The sequence below is a fragment of the Takifugu rubripes genome, chromosome 3 (assembly GCF_901000725.2).
Source record: "Takifugu rubripes chromosome 3, fTakRub1.2, whole genome shotgun sequence".
Classification (NCBI taxonomy): Eukaryota; Metazoa; Chordata; class Actinopteri; order Tetraodontiformes; family Tetraodontidae; genus Takifugu; species Takifugu rubripes.
The window spans coordinates 12864566-12888764 of record NC_042287.1 but is presented as its reverse complement, the minus strand read 5'-3'; the positions used below and the strand labels follow the sequence as shown (position 1 = coordinate 12888764).

The 24199-nt window shown below is 43.3% G+C and overlaps 4 protein-coding genes across 4 annotated transcripts; 2 read left to right on the top strand and 2 right to left on the bottom strand.

Annotated features, from left to right (window-relative positions):
* Nucleotides 1-1213: 1213 nt before the first annotated feature.
* ogg1 (8-oxoguanine DNA glycosylase) lies at nucleotides 1214-3541 on the bottom strand. Its single transcript, XM_011617400.2, has 7 exons — nucleotides 3008-3541; nucleotides 2563-2927; nucleotides 2299-2478; nucleotides 1895-2073; nucleotides 1654-1801; nucleotides 1506-1555; nucleotides 1214-1431 (listed from the first exon to the last, which is right to left on the bottom strand). Exons 1-7 carry the CDS (start codon nucleotides 3115-3117, stop codon nucleotides 1306-1308), a joined length of 1158 nt encoding a protein of 385 aa, XP_011615702.1. The 5' UTR covers nucleotides 3118-3541; the 3' UTR covers nucleotides 1214-1305.
* Nucleotides 2808-9870, top strand: qars1 (glutaminyl-tRNA synthetase 1). Its single transcript, XM_003976456.3, has 25 exons — nucleotides 2808-2929; nucleotides 3501-3552; nucleotides 3635-3838; nucleotides 4165-4315; nucleotides 5065-5174; nucleotides 5267-5342; nucleotides 5425-5489; nucleotides 5577-5630; nucleotides 5732-5783; nucleotides 5860-5934; nucleotides 6290-6375; nucleotides 6463-6549; nucleotides 6622-6721; nucleotides 6798-6876; nucleotides 6962-7201; nucleotides 7279-7371; nucleotides 7459-7596; nucleotides 7761-7848; nucleotides 7933-8079; nucleotides 8177-8278; nucleotides 8360-8452; nucleotides 8575-8702; nucleotides 8794-8860; nucleotides 8933-9058; nucleotides 9173-9870. The coding sequence occupies exons 3-25, from the start codon at nucleotides 3728-3730 to the stop codon at nucleotides 9221-9223; spliced, it is 2319 nt and encodes a 772-aa protein (XP_003976505.1). The 5' UTR covers nucleotides 2808-2929; nucleotides 3501-3552; nucleotides 3635-3727; the 3' UTR covers nucleotides 9224-9870.
* A 595-nt stretch (nucleotides 9871-10465) lies between these two features.
* Nucleotides 10466-15958, top strand: LOC101073036 (glutamine-rich protein 1). Its single transcript, XM_011617403.2, has 12 exons — nucleotides 10466-10822; nucleotides 11489-11775; nucleotides 11861-11956; nucleotides 12036-12176; nucleotides 12247-13023; nucleotides 13135-13312; nucleotides 13405-13559; nucleotides 13645-13759; nucleotides 13941-14049; nucleotides 14219-14367; nucleotides 14456-14546; nucleotides 14914-15958. Exons 2-12 carry the CDS (start codon nucleotides 11521-11523, stop codon nucleotides 15098-15100), a joined length of 2253 nt encoding a protein of 750 aa, XP_011615705.2. The 5' UTR covers nucleotides 10466-10822; nucleotides 11489-11520; the 3' UTR covers nucleotides 15101-15958.
* On the bottom strand, nucleotides 15773-19474 carry LOC105418292 (receptor-type tyrosine-protein phosphatase V-like). The gene is made up of 11 exons (XM_011617402.2): nucleotides 19235-19474; nucleotides 18772-18873; nucleotides 18336-18435; nucleotides 18174-18264; nucleotides 18027-18103; nucleotides 17825-17959; nucleotides 17567-17689; nucleotides 17098-17258; nucleotides 16826-16961; nucleotides 16657-16718; nucleotides 15773-16582 (listed from the first exon to the last, which is right to left on the bottom strand). The coding sequence occupies exons 2-11, from the start codon at nucleotides 18774-18776 to the stop codon at nucleotides 16342-16344; spliced, it is 1131 nt and encodes a 376-aa protein (XP_011615704.1). The 5' UTR covers nucleotides 18777-18873; nucleotides 19235-19474; the 3' UTR covers nucleotides 15773-16341.
* Nucleotides 19475-24199: the final 4725 nt, after the last annotated feature.

The window sequence follows — 24199 nt, the reverse complement described above, 5'->3', positions numbered from 1 at the left end:
GATGACCCCTGTGAGCCCAGTTTTTCACACTATCAACAGCCAACAGAGGAAACTCAGACAGCCAGACAGACAGCTGGTACAACCATAGACACCATGGCCATCAGGTACACCAGGAAAGATGGACAGGGGTGTAAGAGGCCAATAATCCAGCAGCAGGACTGCTTGGTGCTCCTCTGTGCTGCGAGGGGCACCACCACAGCCCTAGGAAATGACCTCCAGCAGGTCATTCATGTGTATATAAAGGCCCACATAATGGCTCAATTATGTGGTTCTACTCATCATTCCTACCTTATTTTGTTCTCATTGAAATAAGCTGTGCAATCAATAAAGGTTTTCAACCAGGATATTTAATTTCTTTCTAGCTGGGATGTGTATTTACCGCTCATATCATAATACAAACGCTCCCTTCTGCACACACAGAACAAGTAATGTCCTCCCAAGTGAACAGCACCTGAGGCCACGACACAAGCTGGGACCCATGTCTTACATAATAAAAAGGCCATGGTAGTGCTAGCCTTCAGGTTTCAGCATGCATTTGTACTTTGATTTATCTTTAAAATTAACGTGTGACCCCCCTTCCAGCACACTTTCACCTCTGTAATAAAAAAATCTGCCCTCTGAAGTCTATTTTAATCTTTTCTTCGCCACTGTGACTCAGTCCCTAAAGCTGTACCTCAATTTCTGTCCAGCTCCACTGGAGAGAGGATAAAAGCTGACTCATATATTCATTAAGACGCATGGCTGCACTGAACAAACCCACCACACAAACAGCAATGGCATGCATTAAGCGTGATACACTTCATATTAGGAAGAGCTTTCATAATTAGAACATTGATATCTAGGATGATTGATCTCCTTAAATTAATTTGCCTGTTTACTGCCATCGACTTCCTCTCTCCCATACCTCTAGAAATTGCAATTGTTCATCAATGATTAAACTGCAATGGAGCTTTTTAGAAATTCTGTTAGAACACATGTGAGGTCCAGATATGTTCATAGTCATAACAAATGATAGGAAAGAAACAAGCTTGTTTTTAAACTAAAAACGGGGTCAAATGGTCCTCCAAGTTATTTCTTCCAAAGCATACTGCCACCTGCTGGCTTTTAAAGGTATCGTTTACCAAAAAGTTTACTTTGAGAAAAGATTTTATATTTTCCACACCATTTCATACTGTAAAACTTCTTCAAATAACATATACACAAAAACACAAGATAAACAACACCTTGTCTTTATTGTAAAAAAAGAGCGATGTTGTAAGAAATGAAACTAAAAAACTGTATTCTTGTAGCACATATCTTTTTCTTTTATTTCATCTTTATTGATGGTTTCTCTTTCCTCATTTCTGCTTCGCTGTCTTCGATTTTACATTGCTCACCATGCGAAGCCTCTTTTAGCTTTTGGAACTTCTTGAGGTCGGAGCAGAACAACACCTGAAACAAAAGAACTCTCTGATTGTGGCAGATGACCAGAAGTCAACTGGCAGAGAACAAAGGACAACACTCACTGACTGAGCCCATCCTGCATACGGACCCCACAGCTTCCTGAAAAAGTCCCCTGTGAAAAATGTGCATCAGTTAAAATACCAAGTGAATTTTTGAATTGTAAGTCACAAAACATTCAATAACAGCAGTAACGGTGAGGTGCAAACCAACCGATGTCTCGATGGACTTTGTCTGTCAGGCTCTTCTGTCCGTTTCCAAAGGCACAGTTGTAATCGCGTTTGGCAATTTGCCACACGTGCGTGTCTACAGGGACAGCCTCAGCTTTGTCCAGGGACATCAGACACACGCAGTCTGCCACCTATAGGGGAGAAACACATGCAGTAACTAAAGAGGCCAGCGTTGCCGTATTAGCGACTTTCTTGCCAAAGCTGGGTGCCTTTTCTAATTCTACCTTGGTGCCCACACCAGGGAGGGTACGCAGTGCATCACGAGCTTGCACGTAAGGCACAGTGCGTAGACCATCTAGCCACTGCATTCCATGGGTATCCAGAATCTGCTTTGCACTTTGCTGCAGGAACCGAGCTCTGTATCCAAAACCAAGATCCCTGAGTTGTGCCTCGACACTCTTGCCTGCCAATTACAATGTAATAACACAAGTAACACGACTGAAGTGATAGCGTGTACGTATTTTCTATTGGACTTCCCTAATTTGAATTAAACTGACATCCCTGCTATAGGATTGGAGCTCATTTTGATGTATGTGACATCATAGTGAACCTAAGAGAGCCTTGCATCACTAGCGTCCCTGTGACATTGTAAACATGGATGAAAGTGTTTGGAGACCAGAACTAGCACCTGAAAGTGCAGCCAGGGTTGGGAAACTATAGTATGAGTCCTGATCCAGTTCGCAGAGTGGGGTGCCAAGAGTCTGGCACAGCCGTTCCACCATTCCCTGGATACGAGAGATGTGGTTGTTGGAGGTGCAAATGAATGAAAACAGGCATTCGACGGGGTCCTGCCGCAGCATTCGCACACCTGGGGAGAGAGATAATATGTATCTATCAAATACGGCTTGATTGCCAATCGGCGTGTAATAAAATTCCAATCCCTCACACAAACCTGTGAAAACATTAGCAACGGATCGGAAGTGGGGATCTGCAGCACCCCATTTGTTGTACAGTTCACCCAGGTTCACATCCAGCTGGAAGTAATCTCTCAGCATCTGTTGTTCCTCCCCAGCTTCTTGCACTAGTGTGACAACCAGGGGCTCTTCCTCCTCCTCCTTTACTTCCCGTTTGAATTTCTTCTTTGGCTCGTTTTCCATTTGGACGGAAACAATGGTTTTCCTCTTCCTGTCATTCCCTTTTCTCTGCCTTTCTTGGGTTCTGTAAACGTGGTACCAAAGAGTGTCGTCGGTCTGAGTCAGAGTCCAGACTCGTCCTTTCATGACCCCTGTCCAGTGGCCTTCTGCGGTTTTTCTCCAGCTGTGAGTGCAATTGTTTGATAGAGAAAACCCTTAGAATGACTATTGGGGTTGTTGCAGCTGCTGAGTTAATCGACCTACCGAAAAGACTGTCCACATTCAAGAGTGAGATCCAGACGTAGCTCTGACTTGGCGCAGGGCAGAGATCTCCACATTTTCGACCCCGTCGACAGTATTGCATGTGTGGCCATAACTTATAGCTACGGCGTTTGCTGCCTTAATCGTTAACACATGTGGTTTACTCAACTATAACGGTGCAACATCGTTGCAACGATTGGTCAGACACGACATCCGTGCTTGCAGCTGCATTCATATAAACGTTTCATTCAGAATCAACGATTTTTGGTGCTCACAAATTTACAAAGCTGTCAAGTGCCAGCAGATTAGTCTCTGTAGCTAGCGTCGATAATTATGCCAACGTTGACATAGAGAGCACATGCAAAATTATTACTTGTAAGAATACCATTATTTTTGCAGCTTTTGGTACAGTTCTGAAATGATTATGTCGAAGTTCTTTAGTTTACAACAATTTAACAATATCTTTTACCATTTCTGACGCAACATTGCTCTGTAGTCTTTCAGGTCTGCCAGATCAACACGAACGCTGATTGGCTCAGTGCGCTGCGGTGGGCGGTACCCTAATCCTGATTAGTCCTTTCAATATCTTTACCTTTCTCCTATTGGTCTAATGTCCTGTATGTCACCCAGGTCCCGTCAGTTAAAGCGGAAGTGAAGACTCTTCTTTCAGAGAGGAATCGTGTGCGGCTGTGGTTGTTCTATCGTCCTCTAACTGGGTGGAAAATGGCAGATACATTGACACTTTTCACATCCATCGGCCTCAGTGAGCAGAAAGCGAAAGAAACTCTAAAAAATGAAGCGCTGAGTTCATCACTTAAGGAAGCAATTGCTCAGGTATGGCCACGTACATATCGAGGAATCTTTAACTTTCTGGAGGGAACAGCTGTGAAACGTCACCGACATTCACTTCTTTATTTAGCTCGCATCTGGTCAGGGTTACTTAGTTTTTAAAAAGGTTTTAGCTTTAAACGTCGAGCTGATTTTGTTCTTTTTTGGGTTGGGGTCGCTCTACTTTCGCTTTCACCATCAAGCGTGGTATTTTTTCTGAGAGTAAGAAAATGACGACGGGTTATTACTAACTATGCAAGTTTAAGTTATTTATTTGATCATTATGGATGAGAAAACAACTAATTGTGGTCTTTGCTCACTGTCTTCAATAGGCCCAGCGTGTCTCTGGGTCTGCAGGAGTGGCAAAAGCCACAGGCACATTACTGTACACTATGGTGTCTCGCCTGAAAGACAGCAAACGCTTGGCATTCCTCTCAGACAGTATAGCTCAGAGAAAAATCTGCACAGAGCAACAGCTCTCAGGTAAGTTGACATGTCACAACCTGCATGGTCGCAGCATGGACCCAAAGTGAGCACAGGAACAACAAAAACACGACCAAAAAACCCTTCAAAGTGTATCACATCTTGACACTGCAATATGTGCATTAAAGGAAACAGAGAATCTACACAGACATTACAGGAAACAGGCTTGTTGGATCTCATTAGGAAATGGCTACTGTTTTTTCTTTGATTTTTAAAAATCGTTTACACTGCAACTTTCATACTTGCCATTTTAATATCTTGAAATATCTTATTCATAATGAAAGTGAAAACAGGAATTGGGCTGAACCAAGTCGACCAAAAGGGGGCATACACTTTGGGGTGTCATTGGAAAAATGAGAAATCTTTGGGGGAAAAAAACTAAAAAGAAACAATTCCCTTTTATGAACACTTCTGCTGGGGAAGTATTTCCTTAACATCTTGCAAACTGCGATCTTACTGATAAGTTCATATCTGTGCCACTTTGAATCTGAGTCAGATTTATGAACAAATTGTAATGCAAGATGGTTTTTTATAGTACTGGTATCATGAGTGAACATTGGGTTTTTATGGCATATCATATAATAATGGTGTGTTTATTATGCAGGCTAGAAGTCAAAGGTAATAAACACCCTTCATGTCACCCTGATACGCTGGAAAAAGTCAGACTCAAACAGAAAATAAAAGAAACAAAAGGGAAATGTGATGTTCTGTTAGAGGGGAAAATCAATTTTTTATTTTGTTTTTGGCAGCTGCACTGGACTTTGTGAGGGATCATCCTCAGGATCCCATTAACCAAAAGCAGTTTGACGAAGCTTGTGGAGTCGGCGTTGTAGTTACACCCGAACAGATTGAAAATGCCGTGAGTGCTTCAGCCCGTGCTGGCAAGAAATATCATGTAGTTCATAAGTTTTATTGAACCACTGTGTTCACTAAAGGTTTGATGTTGTGCAGGTGGAGGCGGTTATCCAGAAGCACAAAGAGCAGCTTTTAAAGGAGAGATATCGCTTTAACATGGGATTGTTGATGGGTATGATCTCACTGACTTAGACACTTCTGGTTTCTTATTATAAAGTCTGTAACATTCTGCTCTGTATATGTTTTTGGTAAAGGTGAGGCCCGCACTGTCCTAAAATGGGCTGATGGAAAAGCCATCAAAAATGAAGTGGATATGCAGGTTTTTCATCTAATTTAAAAAAATATTTCCTGTTATAATTTACCAAATTACCTTTCTTAAATAAATCCTTGGTTTCTGTTTTTTAAGGTCCTCCACCTCTTGGGACCTAAGACAGAGGGTGACCTAGAGAAAAAATCCAAGGTGAATTTGAGAACTGTTTTTCTGGAAGTGTTTTTTTTAAATAGAATATCTTGATTACTGTTCAGTAGCTGTTTTGATTCAATATTTATTAATGTCCCCAGAAAGCTAAAGGTGATGAAAATGTAGCAAAGAAGGAGGCCACTGCCACGAATGGTAAGCAATATAAAAAGCAGACCGACGCAAATGTCGGAGCATGTTTGTTGGGTTGTAATGTGTCTTTGTTGCTTAGGTCTGGAGGTGGAAGCTGAAGGAAAGTCCCTGATGGACCAACTCAGGGGAGAGGCACTTAAGTTCCACAAACCGGGTAAGGAAGTAAAAAAAAAGTAGTTGCAGTTTATAAATATCTGTTGAAATTGTGCAATTTTATCATTTCGTCTTTTTTTTCTGAAGTTATAATGTGTTTTAGGAAGCTTGCATAGATTTTTTTTTTTTTTTTTTTAGGCCTGGAGTTTCATATATTTCATAATCGATGCGTTGAAAACAATGAAACTCATTTTCTGTTTTGTAACCGAGGGACTGCTGTTGCCTGCAAAAGCACAACTCGTGCAATGTCATTCCTAAAATCTCTACATTAAGGGCTTTCACAACATCTGAATTGTCTACAGCTTATGGTTTAAAGCAACTTGACGTGTGCTGCCATGTTTCCTCTTTGTCTCCAGGGGAGAACTTTAAAACTGAAGGCTATGTGGTCACACCAAAAACAATGGAGATGCTGAAAAAGCATCTGGACGAAACCGGTGGACAGGTACAGCATTTATTCATCTTCAGTTTTAAATTAAGTGTGATTATAGCTATTCATTTGTTCCCTTTTTCATTTACAACTTCTGTTTAGATCCGTACTCGTTTTCCTCCTGAGCCAAACGGCATCCTTCACATCGGGCATGCCAAAGCTATCAACTTCAACTTTGGCTACGCTAAAGTAAAAAACATTGAGTCAGACATGTAATCATCTCTGCTACAGTGACTGATTATTAAATTAACCTTTTTGCAGGCAAACAATGGAATTTGTTTCTTGAGATATGATGACACAAATCCAGAGAAAGAAGAGGAGAAGTACTTCACTGCGATCAAGGAGATGGTGGAATGGCTTGGTGAGCTTGAATAAGTTACACGTCATAAAATAAAGGATTGAATTAATTGATTCTAATTGATTTTGCCATTACCCAGGCTACACACCGTACGCTGTCACGCATGCATCGGATCACTTCCAGAAACTGTATGACCTTGCTATGGACCTCATCCGAAGGTGGGCTTATGCATAATGACAGAACTGTTTGTGATAAAACACCAGACCGATAGAGCACGTGTGATTATTTTTCCTTTCCCTCCAGGGGTCATGCGTACGTGTGTCACCAGAAAGTGGACGAACTGAAGGGACATAATATTGCCCAGTCGCCCTGGAGAGACAGGCCCATCGAGGAATCTCTGGTGTTGTTCGAAAGGATGAAGAATGGTCTGTTTGCTGAGGCAGAGGCGACGCTCAGGATGAAGATGGTCATGGAGGATGGGAAGTTAGACCCTGTGGCATACAGGATTAAATACACGCCACACCATCGGTCTGGAGATGAATGGTATTGAATCCTAAACTTTAAGCAGACTAGCTTTCTTTAAACAAAATGTTACAAGTTCTCTCTGCCGCCCCCTGCAGGTGCATCTACCCCACTTATGATTACACCCACTGTCTGTGTGACTCTATTGAAAACATCACACACTCACTCTGTACCAAAGAGTTCCAGTCCAGGTATGTTTTGATTCCTTAACATTATCTTGCAGCAGGGAGCATTCCAACATATTGACATTTGCATCTTATTGTTGTTATTTGTGGCAGACGCTCCGCGTACTACTGGCTGTGTAATGCTCTGGACCTCTACTGCCCTGTGCAGTGGGAATACGGCCGCTTAAACCTGACCTACACTGTTGTGTCGAAGAGGAAAATCATCAAACTGGTTGACACTGGTGTGGTCAGGTAAAAAAATATCTTATTTTGTTTTATTTTCCAGCTAGTTGGAAGTTCATTTCCACTTTTTTGCTTGACATAAAACCAAAAGCCTAGTAATTAACATGAATAACCGCGTGTTATAGAACTAATTGGAAATCAATCTTTTTTTTTTTTTTGCCATCTATGTGCAGAGACTGGGATGATCCCCGACTCTTCACTTTGACTGCACTGAGGAGAAGAGGTTTCCCTTCAGAGGCTATCAACAACTTCTGTGCACGGGTACGTAGAGTGTTTTTGAAGGACCCTGTAATTTCATTTGCTCATACAGCGCTGTTGTGTAGTAAAACATGACATCTTTGGCAGGTTGGAGTAACAGTTTCCCAGACGACGACGGAGCCACATCTTCTGGAGGCGTGTGTGAGGGACTTTTTGAATGAAACAGCTCCCAGAGCCATGGCGATCCTGGAGCCACTCAAAGTCACAATTACGAACCTTCCCAAAGGCTCAAAGGTTTGTGTCTGATGTATTAGTATGTGAATATCACACTCTTGTTAGAAGACATTCTGTATATTTTAATCCTTCCTGCTGATGTTCTTTCCCCCTTCAGTCAGAAGTACAGGTGCCAAACTTCCCTGCCAACGAGGCCAAAGGAAGCCACATGGTTCCATTTGCGGCCACAATCTTCATTGAACAGAGTGACTTCAAAGAGGTTTGGGAGAAAATGATTGTTAACTGAATTTTTGCTGGAGTTTTGGGGCTAAGAGCTGAGGATGATGGTTGTCGCTTGCAGGTGATGGAGAAGGGCTACAAACGCCTGACCCCAGAACAGCCTGTAGGCCTGAGGCATGCGGGGTATGTCATCTCTGTCCAGAAGGTCATCAAGGTAAGATGCAAAATGTTGACATGTTGAGGCTTTCATTAACTTTCTGAATAAAATAATTCCTTTGGATTTGTTTTTCCTTTTTTGTGGGTTTTTGGCTTATTTTTTTAAAAATTGTTTTAAAGGACGCTCAGGGAAAAGTGGTGGAACTGCAGGTGAGCTGCTGCAGCTCTGAGGCTGCAGAGAAACCAAAGGCCTTCATCCACTGGGTCAGCCAGCCGCTGGCGTGTGAAGTGCGCCTTTATGAAAGACTGTAAGTCACAACTAAAATGTTGTAACTGCATCCTCGACCTTTCCTTAATGTGGAAAGGGCTCTTATTGAAAATGTGTCATCACTTTCATAGATTCATACACAAAAACCCAGAGGATCCTTCTGAAGTGCCCAATGGCTTCCTGAGCGACATCAACCCCGTAAGCACCCCTGAACGCGCTACCTGTTTGGACACGTGCACATTGTGGATTTAACACTTTTTTTCTGTTTAGAATTCTCTGAATACAATCAGCAATGCCCTGGTGGATACTTCAGTCAAGGGAGCAAAGGTTTTGGACAAATTCCAGTTTGAAAGGGTCGGCTACTTTTCTGTGGACCCCGACAGCACTGAAGAGAAGGTAAAGAAGACACAAGTTAGACTGTCCGTATTCCATGAAAGATTTTAGTTTTTATTTCAATTCAAGGGTCAGTTGAGTTTAAACTGTAACTTTATACATGTGTTTTCTCTGCAGCTTGTCTTTAACAGAACAGTTACCCTCAAAGAAGACCCTGGGAAGGTGTGATCAACTGAGCTTAAGCCAGGCCCAACATGAACTCAAACAGTGTGAAACCCATGTTCATTTAATTTCACTTTGAATATCTTGATGTATAATGCGACAAGCAAAACTTATGAGAATGTCATCCACAGCAATAATTCTCAGTGAAGATGAAGGAGGATTATTGCCAAAGACACCATTGCAATATCACTATTAAAAGCTTGCTTATTCAGTGCTTCTATCCACTGGATCAGCTGAACTATTCCTTATAATTCCATTTGCAGTTTTACTGAATTCTCCAAAACTGATCCCTATTTAACAAGAACCTCATTTTCTGTTTTTAATACAATTTCTAATTATTTTTATCAGGAATTATTTCTGCCTGTAAAATGAAAACAGGTCTGCTGTTTGGCTCAATTCTATGCAAGCTGTTGGTCATAACATTCAAACTGCAGATTGTTGGTAAGATTTCAGCATCCTGAGACTGATTTCTCAGGATTACTCTTTTTTTTTTTTTGTTGCCTTCGTATGCATATATCTTTTTACAGATGCTTTAATACACATTTGTCAGCAAATCAAATGCTGCCAAAACCATATACCACTTTTTAAAAACAATTCAGAAGGGTTCGTGTCAATTTTATCAAATTTGAAATAAAATAAAATCCAAAATATTAGCACGTCTCCATTATTACGGTACTTCTGCCGAGGAGATTAAATGTGTCAGCGTTTGTCATTCTGTTGGCAAAGTAACTCAGTTCTGAATAGATTTGAATGAAGTTTTCAGGGAATAATAATGACCCAAGGAAGCCCCCATTGAATTTAGGTGATGTTTTGGATCCCAGAGGGGCTTTGATCAAGGAAACTACTATGTTATGTAACCTGACATTACTACTATCTATAGAGTGTAATTACACTAAAGGTGTAGGTCACAATATGGTAGGAAATGACCTGCTTGTTGAAAACCATTTTTGCACTGGCAAAGAAACCCTAAAGATATTGAGATCAATTGAATGATGTGCCTTTATTTACATTACTGTTTACTCTGAACACTAACCTTTCCACGGGCCTTTTCTGTGCAGTTAAATGGGAATCGTTTGATAAAACTGCCTGGGAGGTGGGAATTAACGTTTAACTGTCCACGCCCCCCTGTGCGCCAACCAAATATCCACGCCATCTAAGTGGAACTACCTTAAAAGATTGAGAAGACAGTGAACCACTGGGATCGACTCTCTGGTATAACAAGGTTTTAAGGTGGACTTATATCTTCCTGATCTTTTCGGCTACGTCGTGTGTACTTGTCGCCTTTAAAGGATCAGCCCACAAGGCTTAAATATCGCGATAACGTGGGTTGCAAGTGCCGCGAGACTTTAATAGACTTGCATATCGCTACCTCATTGGTCTGAATGTATTGTTGTAAGATGGCGCCCAGCGAAATATGAGTGGCTAAGAAAAAAAGGAAAAAAAACTACGGCAGACCATCTAACGAAAGAACAGGAAATTAAAGGACAAACGGGCCAAGGGAAGCATCAGTGACATTTCGCATTTCTAGCCATTTAAAGAACTGCGCTCCAGGGGAGGAGAAATACTTGAGGGAGACCCGAGCCTCGGCCCGGTTGAGGAAGAGAGGTAGCTAACGCGCCCGCTAATGCTAGCCTGGTAGCGTTTGAGAAAGAAAAATGAAGTCTGTAACGTTCGGAAATTGAAATGGACACTGCCATTATCATCGCTATGTGCATAATCAAGTGAATAACCCGATATGTTGCAAAAAGATTGTTGTCTTTTTTCAGCGGTGTTGTAATAACACTTTCTAAACACAGCTGTGACTTGATAATATTTGGAAACAACACGCGGCTAGTTAGCCCAGTACCTGGATAACCTAGCTTGTTGTGTAATCGCGTATTAGATCGGACCGTGTGCTGTAAAGCTTGTTTTGCGTAGACGTGCACAGTTTGGTGTCTCGAACTCGTTCCTTTCATTGTATAGCCCTTTCCAGTGCTGCTGTGAATACCGCATCAGATTTTAGAAAGTGGCCGCGCTTTTGTCCCTGCTTGTGCACGCTCTGCTAGAATTAACCCTTTCCGCTTACACTCTCTGTTAAGCTGCAAGTGAACAGTGTTTGCACGGCACACTGGACGTGTTACACTTTTGGCGTTCTCTCATTAGTAGTTAGTCAATTTAAAAGGTTAAATAGTTAGGTTTTTTTTAAACGATTGTTTTGACGGAAGCATCTCGTGTCATGTGCTCACCCCCATGAAGAACAAATTTAATACTCCAAATTGTATTTTATTCCAGAACATTTAACAAAGAAGACACTCTTGGCAGAAATGAATAACTCCCTGGATGGTACAGGCTCTTATGAGGAGCTTGTGAGGCAAAAGGCCCGCAGCATCCCTCAGCATCGTATGAAGGAATTTTTGGAGTCCTTGGCCAGTAAAGGTGCAGATGCTTTGCAGGACTTCACCCAGCCAAGTGGAGATGCTACCACCACCACTACTACCATGGTCTATCAACAAGAACCCAACTGCATTTACACAGACAGCACAGAGGTCGCAGGATCCTTGTTGGAACTTGCCTGTCCGGTATTTTGGCTCTCGTTAAAGTCGCATATTGATGAACCTTGTCCCAGAATTTCAGGTGTCTGATTGAGATTTGGTCCTTGTGAAGGTTCAGGTGCAGGTTCAGCCCCAGCAGCAGCAAATACAAGAGGCCACATCACAGCAACAAACTGTACAACAGAGCACAGAGCAGGAGATTGTGCAGGTGGGTGTGTTCTTTTAAGGCAGTGTGCAGTTTTTGTGTATAGTTATTTCTGTACATTTTTACATGTATCTATTTGCAGGTTCAGATTCAGGGTCAACAACAGGGACAAATGCTGAGCCAAGTTCTTCAAGTGCCTGCAGGTTCCCATCAACAGCTTCAAGGTGTGACTACTGCACAGTTGATTCAGCCTGGGGATCTCACTGAGGAGCAGCACCAGCAGGTATGGACAGATGCTCCTTTCAGCCTGAAGTTTCCAGTATCAGTAGGTAATATATTCTTTCTCCTCTCAGCTGCAGGCCCAGTTGGTGGCAGCTGTCGCCGGAGGACAACAGATTCAAATCCAGACAGTGGGTGCTCTTTCCCCCACTCAACAGCAGGACAGTTCTGAGAGACGAGTACTGGGAACTACTGTTGCCACCTCACAAGCAGCTGGAGTCCTCCAGCCAGCAAAGAAGCGCAAAGTTGACATGCCAATCACTGTGTCCTATGCTCTCCCCGGTCAGCAAGTAGCCACAGTCTTGGCCATCCCACAGGGGCAGGGTCAGCAGCAAAGCTTTGTGTCTTTGCGGCCAGACCTTTTAACAGTGGACAGTTCCCACCTTTATAGTGCCACAGGCACTATCACAAGTCCCACAGGGGAGACCTGGACGATTCCTGTCTACTCTGCTCCAGCTGGTTCCGGGGGCCGTGAGCAAGTCACACACATTGCCATCCCCCAGGAGGCCTATGGACAGGTGCAGGTTGCAGGGACAAACACTACAACAATGACCACGATGCCAACACAAGTTACTGTTGAAAACGACAAGTTGAAAATCCCTGCTAGTCAGTGTCAGACGGTGCAGGCAGTGTCCAGCATAACCAGTGCTGGTGGAATGGGAGGCCAGGAGGAAGTGGTACACACACTGGCAGCAAACACACTATTTTCTGCTCAGCTCATGAATGGAAACATCCACATCCCAGTGGCTGTGCAGGGCTACTCTAACACTACGCAGTCCCTCATCTGGGACCCACAGCAACAGGTGCTGCACACACAAGGACTCACAGGACAGGAAACACAACAGCTACAGGTACAAGCACAGATGCTGAGCTCTACTCATTCTCATCACGGCACCATAAACACTGATCTTTGTGATTGCACAATACTAACAGGGCTGCTGTTGTGTGGTGTTTGTCTACAGGGTCAGACGGTGGTAGCTGAGGTAGATGGTCAAGGCCAGCAACAAGTACAGGTACAGGAGCTTTTGCTGCCAACCACTCTGAAACCAGAGGAGGGGCTGGAAGTATGGCAGCTCTGGGCTCAGCGGAAAAATGCAGAGTTGGAAAAATCAGATAAAAATAGACTTGCTCCCATTGGCCGTAAGTTCATAGAGCTGTAGTCTTTACTGTCTATATCTACAGCAGCCTGCGGGATTTTTTTAATCAAGCGTATTCGGCCGGTTGTGTTTCAGGACGACAGGCACTACGGTTTCAAGAGGATCTGGTGTCGTGTGCTGTCGCAGAGCTTTGTATGGGTCTCTCTTTGATGACAACAGAGGCTCGAGGAATGGAAGGGGAGACATATGAAGCTGATGTTCTCTACTATGTCTTTCTATGCATACAGAAGGTAAACTGCAACAAAGGAAGAACTTTTCTTTTCCTGGCTAGAGACGATGTTCAACATTTTGTTCCTCTCCATATCCTCCCTGCAGTATATGTTCGATAACGGGCGTGTAGATGACATTTTCTCGGATCAGTACTACACTCGTTTTGCTCATAGTCTGCACCAAATTTTGGAGCCCTGGAGACCTTCTCTTCACCCACTCGGTATGTTTGGAAAATCTTAATTTCTTGATCTGTTATGAATTTAACAGTAGTTTAGGTTGAAAATGTACATTGATGCATTGCCAGGGTATTGATAGCCAGTATATAATGAACCAGTCCAATCTGCATTGTTTGACTTTTAACAGGCAGCCTTAGGTAATCAATTAATTTCCTCCTTTACCAGGTTACATCATTCCCAGTCACGTGACGGAGGAAATGCTTTGGGAATGTAAACAGTTGGGAGCACATTCACCATCCACACTTCTCACAACTCTAATGTTCTTCAACACCAAGTGAGTTGCACGGATCCTTAAAGCAAATTTAAGGAAGTTTTTCTTCTGCTTATTTCAAATGAGGCTGTACCGGCTCTTGGATGTGCTGGGAAATATGTCCCACACATTATGTGCATCATTAATAATTTTTTTAAAATGAGCTTAATTACTGACTGTGTGTTTTTAAAAGGTATTTCCACCTGAAGACAGTGGACCAGCATCTAAAAGTGGCCTTCTCCAAGGTTTTAAGACACACCAGAAAGAGTCCCAACAACCCCAAAGACAAGAGCACCAGCATCAGATACCTGAAGTCAACAGAGAGGTTCATCGGACAGAAAGGTGAGGATGTGTTTCACTTGATTATAAAAATGTGTTCTTTAGAAAACATTTGTACGGTAAAATAATTCCAACATTTGTCCTGGCACAGTCACAGACGACATGTACTCGGAGCAGCTGGAGGACACAGAGAACCCACTGCGATGTCCCATCAAGCTCTATGATTTCTACCTCTTTAAATGGTAAATATAAATAAGGGCTAACTTATGAATAATAAGACAATCAAGAACTGTTTGTGATTTTTAGATTGTATTTAAGCTTGGGAAGTTTCAATACACTGAAGTTCAGGTGGTTTCATTTTAAACCCAGTTGCCAGGCAACTGGCGATTAATGAATACATTGCAATAATTCAGAGTTTTAAATTTTCTTCATGTTGATGCTGCATGTCTTGTAAAGATGAAAGAAAATCAGACTAAGACTTTAGAACTTAAGACTAAAAAAATGTTTTATTCGTGATTGAATTCTGTTGATGGAAGAGTGAATCAAGGTGTCACTGATGTTTGACCAAAAAAAAAAAAAGGAAAAGCTATTTCCCCATATTTCTGTCAGTCCACAGAGCGCTAAAGGTCGCAACGATACTTTCTACCTGACCCCAGAGCCTGTGGTGGCTCCAAACAGCCCCATCTGGTACTCAACCCAACCGGTTCCAAAGGAACAGCTGGAGCAGATGCTGGCCCGCATTCTCGCTGTCCGTGAAATCCAGGAAGCCATCAACATGTCAGAAACTGTGCAATAGTGGGACCGGAGGAGAACAATAAATGGACTAAACTCGCCCAGCCTTTTTGATTGCTCATCAGTATATATGTATTCTCTCACGCCCCCGTGTGGTCTGTAAGGGTGACGTTTTTATGTTTCGGGACGCAACTTGAGCGTAACACGTGGATTGTACATACACATGCAGCCAGTGCAGATATGACTTTGTCTTATTGAGGCAAACCCTCATCACTTTATTCCTTTCTTTTTGTTTGGCCAAAGTATGTAGTGTCTAATCTTTTAATTTAATGGTTTAACTGTTGGATGTCCTTACCAATAGTGTATATTTTTCTTCTTTTTACTTTTAACTCTGTAATATATTTCATATATATTTCCTCTGGGTTCAGACTGTGTCATGCTGCTTTTTGTCTACCATCAACTACCACACCAAATACCTCAGTGGTATTAAGACTGCATTTGGTTGCCAAACATGGACTGTAAGATCATTTTAAAGACTTCACTCTGATCACATTGTTCCGTTTTGACCTGAGCCACGTTTGGATTCACTCTGGAAACGGCTGTTCGGCTGCAGCGGGGCCCCTTCTCTTTGGACTGGCCTGGTGGCATCAGGACCCGACCTGCAGCCGGACACACTTGGGAAGGATGATTTTGCAGCTGGATTCAGCAAACCCCAAAAGCTACCTGGAGATGGATCTATTGTATCATACATGTTTATTACATGATTGAAAAAAGACTTTAAAAGCGATGGAATTTATCCCTTTATGTTCAGTAATGTATAATACTCATAGCTCCTTCATGTACTGTAAAGGGTTTCAGTCATTTAAGGAGGATGGCAGTGCCTGTGTGTTTTCCAAACATGACCTTTTTTGTACAGCCACTACACCATGTGTCTGCCTTTCTAGCAAGTCTGCACATGCATTCTTGAGTCGAGATAGCCTGCAGTGTGTGCTTAAAATGATACACAATGATTTATATATTTAAATAAAAGTCATCTCACAGCATCGGCCTTAGTGGAACAAAAGTAAAAACCTTTTTTTTCTTTCGTAGCTACAGGAGACTCAGCAGAGTCGTGCTCGCAGGTGATTCTCGTAGTGCAAGAACTGGTTTGATCTGAGGGGCAGGGTTTTACCCTGGACTCTGAGGAGCACTGTAAACTGCTGACCCTGCACACGTGTGTGTGTGTGTGTGTGTGTTTTATCTACACACAGCAGGAATGGCAGTTTCTACAGTCTTATTTGCGAATGGTTTTGTCCAGCTTTGTTTTCAGGAGGGGTGGGAGTCTGAATTAAACAGCGGCGAGGAAGGAAGGAGCCTCCTCAGAAGGTTCCCAGGATTTAAGATCTGCTGCACTCTGCTCTGCGGCTGGTCCGACGGAGGCGTCTGTCCGTGCTGGTGCCGCGTCCTGCTCCTCCGCCTCCTCCCCGACCCGCCTCCCTCTGTCCTGGAGCTGGAGGCCTCAAACTGAACGTGGTTGTTGGTACTTGTCCGGGGAACTGGCTGGTTGCTGCGAAAGAGGCGACAACATCAGTGGAGATGGTGCATTTTCAGAAATATTTGGGATTTGTGGGTGTTTCTCACCATGCTGCAGTTCTCCAGAAGAGCCAGTGGAGGAGACACTGGTGAACAAAAATGTACTGGTCCTGTGGATAAACGTGAAACCAAAGGAATAAAAATATACCCATTAAAGCCTTTTATGTGGATTTTAATGGGCGGATGCTGGTTTTCTTGAGCTGTGATGGAAGCTAACCAGATTCTGAACCATCCACATTCGATGTAGCCGCAGATCCTCCACAGCTGCCCGAATATTAGGCCGGATCCCCCTCACGCACAGCTGCATCAGCCACAGTAGTGTGACAAACGTCCCCGACCGCCCCACACCTGCACTAAAGCATGACAAGCACACGGTCGACCTGAAACTCCTCAACACTTAATCTGCTGACTCAGAATTAAGACCTGAATGGCTGCATTTTTCTTTTCATGTGTGTTTGCCAAAGGAAAGTGTCGGGCTGAAGGTCACACCTGCAGTGCACAACAGCTGGACCGAGGCGTGGGGAGGCCTCCAAATCCTGTCGCACATGTTCGGTGAAGGTGCAGAGGGATGAGGGTTGTTTTGGGACGCCCCGATCTGGCCAGGAAGGGTAGTAGTACTGTGTTATCATCCTGGAGGTCAGACAGTCTCTCTGGAACACAGTTGGTTTTTTTCTTTAGCTCCATTTCACACGTGCTGCCTTTGAAAGTAATGTTCCAGAGACTAAATGAGGAGCGTCCACACCCAGTCCTTGAGGGCAGCAATCAGCAATCCAACCGGGTTTTCTATCCTACAGGTAGACAAGGCATTCACCTGGAGGCCCACTTTAAAGATTTCGGCCTGGTAGGACACAAAACCCGACTGGAATCCAGCAGTCGAGGACTGGGTTGGAGCATGCCTCATCTAAATAATCTGGGGAGCCTGCAGGAATTTAAAGGTACCGATCCGCCATCATCTCACCTGTCTGATGTTGATGCTGGTGACAAAATAATCAGGACCTTGTTTACAGGTCACCGTGGTCACTTGGACCAGTCCATAATAAACTGTGCCTCCTTCCGGGGGCCAGTATTTTTCACACAGCACCTGCATGCAAACATACAAATATTTGATCATCCATTCGTCAGATTTCTGTTAACTGCCATCTTGTTCTGTTTAGGGTCGCTGTGGGTTCTGTTGTCTGTGGTCAGCTCGGACACCGAGCGACTCCGCCTTCCTCACCGTGTCTTTGTGCCTCAGAGCCGTCACCATGACGATCACCCTGACGTTTTGCTCCCACACCATCCTCCAGAAGTCGACCAGGGTGTTCTGCAGAGGCCCCTGGGTGCAGATGAAGTCTCTCTCCGATCCACCGCCCTGAACACCAACGTGACAGCTTCAGCAGACGCGCACGGAACGTGAGAAACACTGATGCAACTCCTACCGGCACAAAGTTTGCGTTGATGTAGTCTGAGTGTGGGAGGGAGTTCTGAACCGACAGCCTCACCCGGCAGTGGTCGTCTGGGACCAGAAAAGAGCTGAATCAGACACAAACGCGTGTGGTAACCGGTAATTATGAGTCTGCACTTACATGGTAATATGTAGGGGTATCTGTTCTTGTCTCTGTTGGCCTCTGAGTCCCCCACTCTGGTGGGGAGATCTTTACCAACATCACTTAGCTCCTTCGCAGGTTAAAAAAAGACATCTTAAGACCCAGACCTGACACATCTTTATTTTTAAAGATTCTGCTTACTTCAAACTCCTGTTTGAAGCCTCTGTTGTCATTGGCAGCGAGTTCCTGGCAACGGGAACTGAACTGCTGCAGAATCTGCACCCTGGAGAAGGTTTGGACCCTGAAGATTTAATTTTTTTTAAAAAAAATCAAAATGTACTCAAACGCTCTTTACAAAGACAATATGTGATATTTTAGACAGAAACCAATGATTATAGCATTCAGAAGTTTGGCGTATATTACATGAGGAGCAGTGAATAAACGACATCAACAATAGTTTGGACTGTCAAGCTTTTAAATCTGATGACAGGCAGCTATTTTGTTACACTTTAAACCATAATAAGCTTTAACAGAACCCCTATGAGGGGGTTGTACACTGAAAACAAACGGGCATTTGTCTGTTTGTGTCCATGGAAATCAGGTTATTATCAGAGTTTCTGTCATAAAGTTGGGTTACCTCATGTCTCGTCCGGTCTCGTCGTTACGAGTCAAACTGTGTCGGGTTCAGTGTGGGGAAGATTTCAGCCCCAATTTTAGGGAATAAATGACCACATCCTGTCTTTAAAAAATGCAGCATATGCAAATTAGGAACAGTAAGTTAGAAGAGTACTGGTTGTGTTTTTCCTGCCTCTTAAAAGTAGCTCATAAATAAGGACGTGACGGTCAGAAAAATCCCGAGTTTGAAGGGAAAAAAAGGCTCCTTTTGCCACATAATGGAGTTTATTGTTCCATGCTGCTGATCCAGACATCTTCTAGACTTCTATGACCACTTATCTGAAGGAACGGCTCACTGTTCCCACATGACAATTCCCCAAAACTGCCCCGACCGGAAACCAAACCTGTTACAGAAGGCACTCAGCCCCGACAACAACAGAAAAACAGGTACAAATCTTGATAATCTGTTTTCTTTTCTGGATTACCTTTTTCAACAGCCTCGCGTTGCGTGTTTTAAATGCAAGAAAAGGAGAAGAAAAAGGCCGAACTGCTCCGTTTTATCTCGCAGATGTCTGCTTTTAATTATTGCTCCGTCTGAGAGGTGTGATGGGTGGAGACAGAGGGTGGAGAGAGCAACCCTACACCTCTGAAGGGATGTCCCTGCAAATACACGCATGCAAATGCCTCAATGTCAGGTTTCCAGGGCGAACTACTCACTTTACTTCCTGGTTTCAGTCCATTTTAGGGCTAACTAAACCAAGATTTAACTTTTGTTTTACACATGGAGGAAATATGTCTAATTTTTGATTTGTTTGGTATTTATACTTTTTACATCATTAAAATGATCCCTGATTGCGTAACATGACCTCAAGCTGCAGGGTCCGAAGGGCTACTGTCTGCGATTTGGCGACATCTATCGGTGAGTTTGAAGATGGCAAGGCCGACGTTCCATGTTTACGACGCGATAAAAGCACTTGCAGACCTCAAGTGTTCCTTGTGTGGCTGTAAAAAAACAACAAACAAAAAACTGTTGTAGAGGCAATACTTCAACTCCCACGACCGATTTATACGCCATTAAACAGCAAACCTTACAGAAAATGAGCTGAGAGGGAGGGCAGATTGAATGAATTTCTGGGTCAGACATGCTTCCAGATCCCACCGCAATACCTGCAGGTGTCGTTAAGGGAGTGTGAGATGAACACTGAAGGATTTCCCTGCAGTATTGTGCTGTATCAGTTCAACAGTCTGTAATGGTTTTAATGTTGTGTAGGTGAAAAAAACATCCAGTCATTCTGCAGAAACAGCGTTTATAAAAAAAAGAACCTCAGGCCCAAACTGTTGCAGGGTGCAACGTCTGTACACGGGCCAGATCCAAATTAGTATTTTTAATAGAATGAATAATGTAAAATATATATTTTTTAAAAGGGGAATATTTTCACTATTTGGCTTTAAGTAAAGATCATAGGGTCATAGGTGATAACTTCTTACATCAAGAAGGTTCTGAGATCAGTTCCATTTCTCTGTGTAATGTGATGACATATCATTACCCTGATATGATCATATATCTGCATTATCCGCTAGATAGAAATACTAATAAATACAATAATATATATAATTTTTAAAAATGCAAAGGTTCCGCTTTTTTGAATATACAGATGTGGAAACTGTATTGAGACATCACAATTTCATATTTTGTTTATGTTCTACATCTATTAAAACCTTTTTAATTTGTCTGCGGTTTGTTAATATTTAATGACTCCATCAGTGGTTTAGTGTTTGAAATATAAATGAGCGTGAAGAATGTCCTTCACCGTCTCCCAAGACAACCAAGGAGGGCATAATGTTTGTCTTTTCTCTATGTAATTTATCATAAAAGAAGACAAATGAATCTAGTAGATCTTTACAATGGTCATTTGGACTGATGTAGGGTCAGATATGACTGATCCGAGAAGGTCTGTGTGCATGCAGACTGAGGATGCGGACAATAAACTATCACCAACAGAAGTCTGGAGAGCAGATGGGGACTTTAGGGAGAGAACACCAAACAACGTGATGATACCCTATCAGACACTCATGATGAGAATCCTTGTAGCTCAGCTTTTGTTCATTTTCCAAGAGGCGCCCTGGCTTTGGAAATCAGAACGTAATCCCATCATCTTGGGGATAATTTCCAGCCCAATCAGCACCTCTTGACACTGAAGGAGAGTGAGGGAGGGGAAAAGACGAGTTTATCTGAGAAGGGGAAAAAATCACCTGTAAGTTATAGCACTAGAAAAAAAAACTGTTCAGTTAAAGACAAAGCAAAAGCTCTTTAAAAAAAAAATAAAAAAATGTTTGTTTGTTTTTTCGGTCAGGACACGTGTGCTGATCCTTCTTCACACACGTCCAAGGAGTCAAAAGTTCCTCCCTCACTTTAAAACCTGTGCAGAAAGAGTCACAACACCAACAAATCAGCTGTACCTGCCATAATTCTTGCTCCATCTTTGAAGCAAAGAAATTCTCTTCACGTCTCAGACAGAAACAGACAGCATTGGCTCCTATAACACTGTTTAATCCAATGCAACCTGTTACGTACAAATACGTATTCACAGAGTACGATTTCTTAAATGTGCTGGAGCTGTGCGTTACCTAGGCGCAGTTCCCAATTCTACCGTTAGATGGCACCATAAGAGGGCAGAACACCTACCTGCCTCCCTGTCATCAACGCCTCTCCATCACCACTGCATTTGGAGGGCATCTGCTCACGGCTGCTGGTTGACAGGTAGACTCTCTGGTAACCACAGACCGCAGCAGTCCGCGGGTGAATTATATCTGTCATGCATCCCAGCGTCTCCCAGGTGAAACATAATTTAGCAGATTTATTGTATTCACTGGAAATTAAAGGGAGAGGTTGCATTTGTGGGCATCAGCGGGGACTGAATTCATGTTTTGCTATGGATCATTTCATGCCAGCCTGTGAACTGACCATCACTGCCAGAGTTCTTTTTAGCTCTTCTCTTTCTGGGCCTGTATGTTTGTACACTGCAGTATTGTGGAGGTGTGTCTTTGTGCATGTGCAAGTGTGGAACAGGGTTGTTTTTTTGTTGTGTGTGTGTGTAAGTGTGCGTGAGTGTGTGTACCCGATGGTGCGATGATCGTGACTCATCACTGATTTCTGTGTATATGAGAGTGAGAGAGGGAGAGGGAGGCAGAGAGCAGCACATAATCAGCCACATCAAGCAAGGATATTGCCTCCCATGTATAACCGCAGTCATTTCACACGTATCAGCAGATCCTGTTGAAGGATATGTTGATTTTTTGATGTATTTATTTATTTTACACCCCAGGACCAGCTGATGAAATGAGAAAGAATGCTTCAAACACCAGAGATGAGTGAAATATGAGCCGAGATGCTGCAGGTGCTCAGGCGCAGTAAATCAAACATCACGTGTTATGTTGCGTTAATCATGTGCTTCGTCTGGTCTCCAGCTTCTAGAGTCTTTTTCCCTCTCTTTTTTCCTCACCTCCAGCAGAGACAAGGACGTTCAGTTGGATGTAAGTTCACAGGCAGAAAACGTGCTCTGCCCGTCCTCTTTGGCTGCGTTTATTTTTGCCCTGAAAATACGGTTCAGTTCCCCCAAAACTGCCCGTCACACACCAAGCACAAATATCTGATTAGGAAATATCCTTTTAGTTCTCGCAGCATGAAACCAGATTCTGGGTGGCGCCAAATTAGCTTTGTGCATTATATTCGGTTGATCGAGGGCAATAAGCTGCGGTATTGCAGGTTGAATCCCCACAGAGGGCCGAGATCAGGCGACCACGCTGTCGCTTTGTGGATTCAAGCACGACAAAATGGAGATTAGCTGCACACGACTCTTCATTGCTGCAGCCACGCTAAAGCCAAGAGACGAGGAATTTCTTCTCCCTCTCTGACCTGATAGTTAATTATGGTTATGTTGGGCCAGAATTAAGGTTTATTTTTACAACACTACAACATGTGTTCCCCCCCGGCTGCTCTTTGCAGATCGACATCAAGGGAAGTAGAAATCAACCAAACCTCATTCAACTCCAAGCTTTCAGGTGCATTTGCATCAGGTATTTTAACTTAAATGTCAAGAACAATAGACCGTTAAAACATCTCTCAGCTCTTCTCAGAATGTTCAGGATCAGAAAATGTAATTCTCCAAACAATAAAGCTTATTGAGAACCTTGGAAGGTTTTGAAACCTGCGGTATGTTCAGGTGGTGCCAGGTTTATTTTTTCCCTCCGCAATTACTTTTGCAGTGCATGGAAGTGGTGGACACGTCTCATCCCCAAACGATTCTATTCTTGCCAACAGGCTTTGGGCAGCACACCTTGAAGACATTTATAATCATCATTTAGTAAAGCGACAGCGACCGAGCCGCCTGTCCGTTCCATCCTCATGGCTGTTGTCGGAGGACGAGCGCGTCTTAGAGGATCACAGATGGCCCCGTCAGTAGTTGCGGCTCGGTCTGATATTGCTCAGGACAGACGTGGAGCATTTGTTTACATGTTTTACGGCTAAACACTGGGAACAAATTGTGATTTACTCCTCTGAGTTAACAAGTCGACATGTGGAACTTTAGTCAGCATCAGCAGCTTAGTCATCTTCACTGGCTGCAGCCATGTTGTTGGACAGCTCCCCGATTACAACAGTCCAACTTTCTCTCTCCTCTTTTCTTCCCCCCCCGTTATTTTCTCTTGGTCTTTGGAGACTAGTCAAAGCAACAGGAATCAAAGCGGGGATCGACATCATGGCAGAGCCAAAGAACCAAACGGAGAAGGGGAGCTCCCCTCAAATACCAGCCAGATGGCTGTAGGAGACATCCATCCGTCAGAGGAGAGAGATGAAGAGGAGAACACAAACAGGCGCAGAGGAAGACCACAGATTAGAGAACCTGAGATTAGAGTGACAGGAAATATGTTGGAATAGAAAATAAAATCAAAGATTAGATTTCTGTTCGTTTTAGCCCCAAAGCCAATATTGTTTCCACGTTGGCCGCTCACAAAAAAACATGTCACTCTCCTCATAAACACACACACACACACATACACACACTGATGGTGTTATCTTTCAGCTCTAGGAGCAGAAACAGAGTGAGGCTGTTTATCCTCCATCACCTCATCTGACAGGAAGCTGCAGCACGTGCTTTAATGCTGTCTTCAATGTGACAGGCATCATATGAGGCTGTGCTCATCGGCTGCATGTGTGCGCGCGTGTGTTTGTTTCCACCCACTTGATAGAAATGATGTCTCTTACTTTTCATCTCCATGGTTGCAGAATTATAGTGGCAGTGCAAGAAAAAACAGTCTGGCAACAGGTTGCAGATGCAAGAAAAAAGTCTTTCTATGGAAATAGACAATTTCTCACGCCAATTCTGACAGACGTCCCCCTCTTGTCCCCACTGTCATCTCTGCATGCGCCTCTCTGTGGGGAATGGGAAACA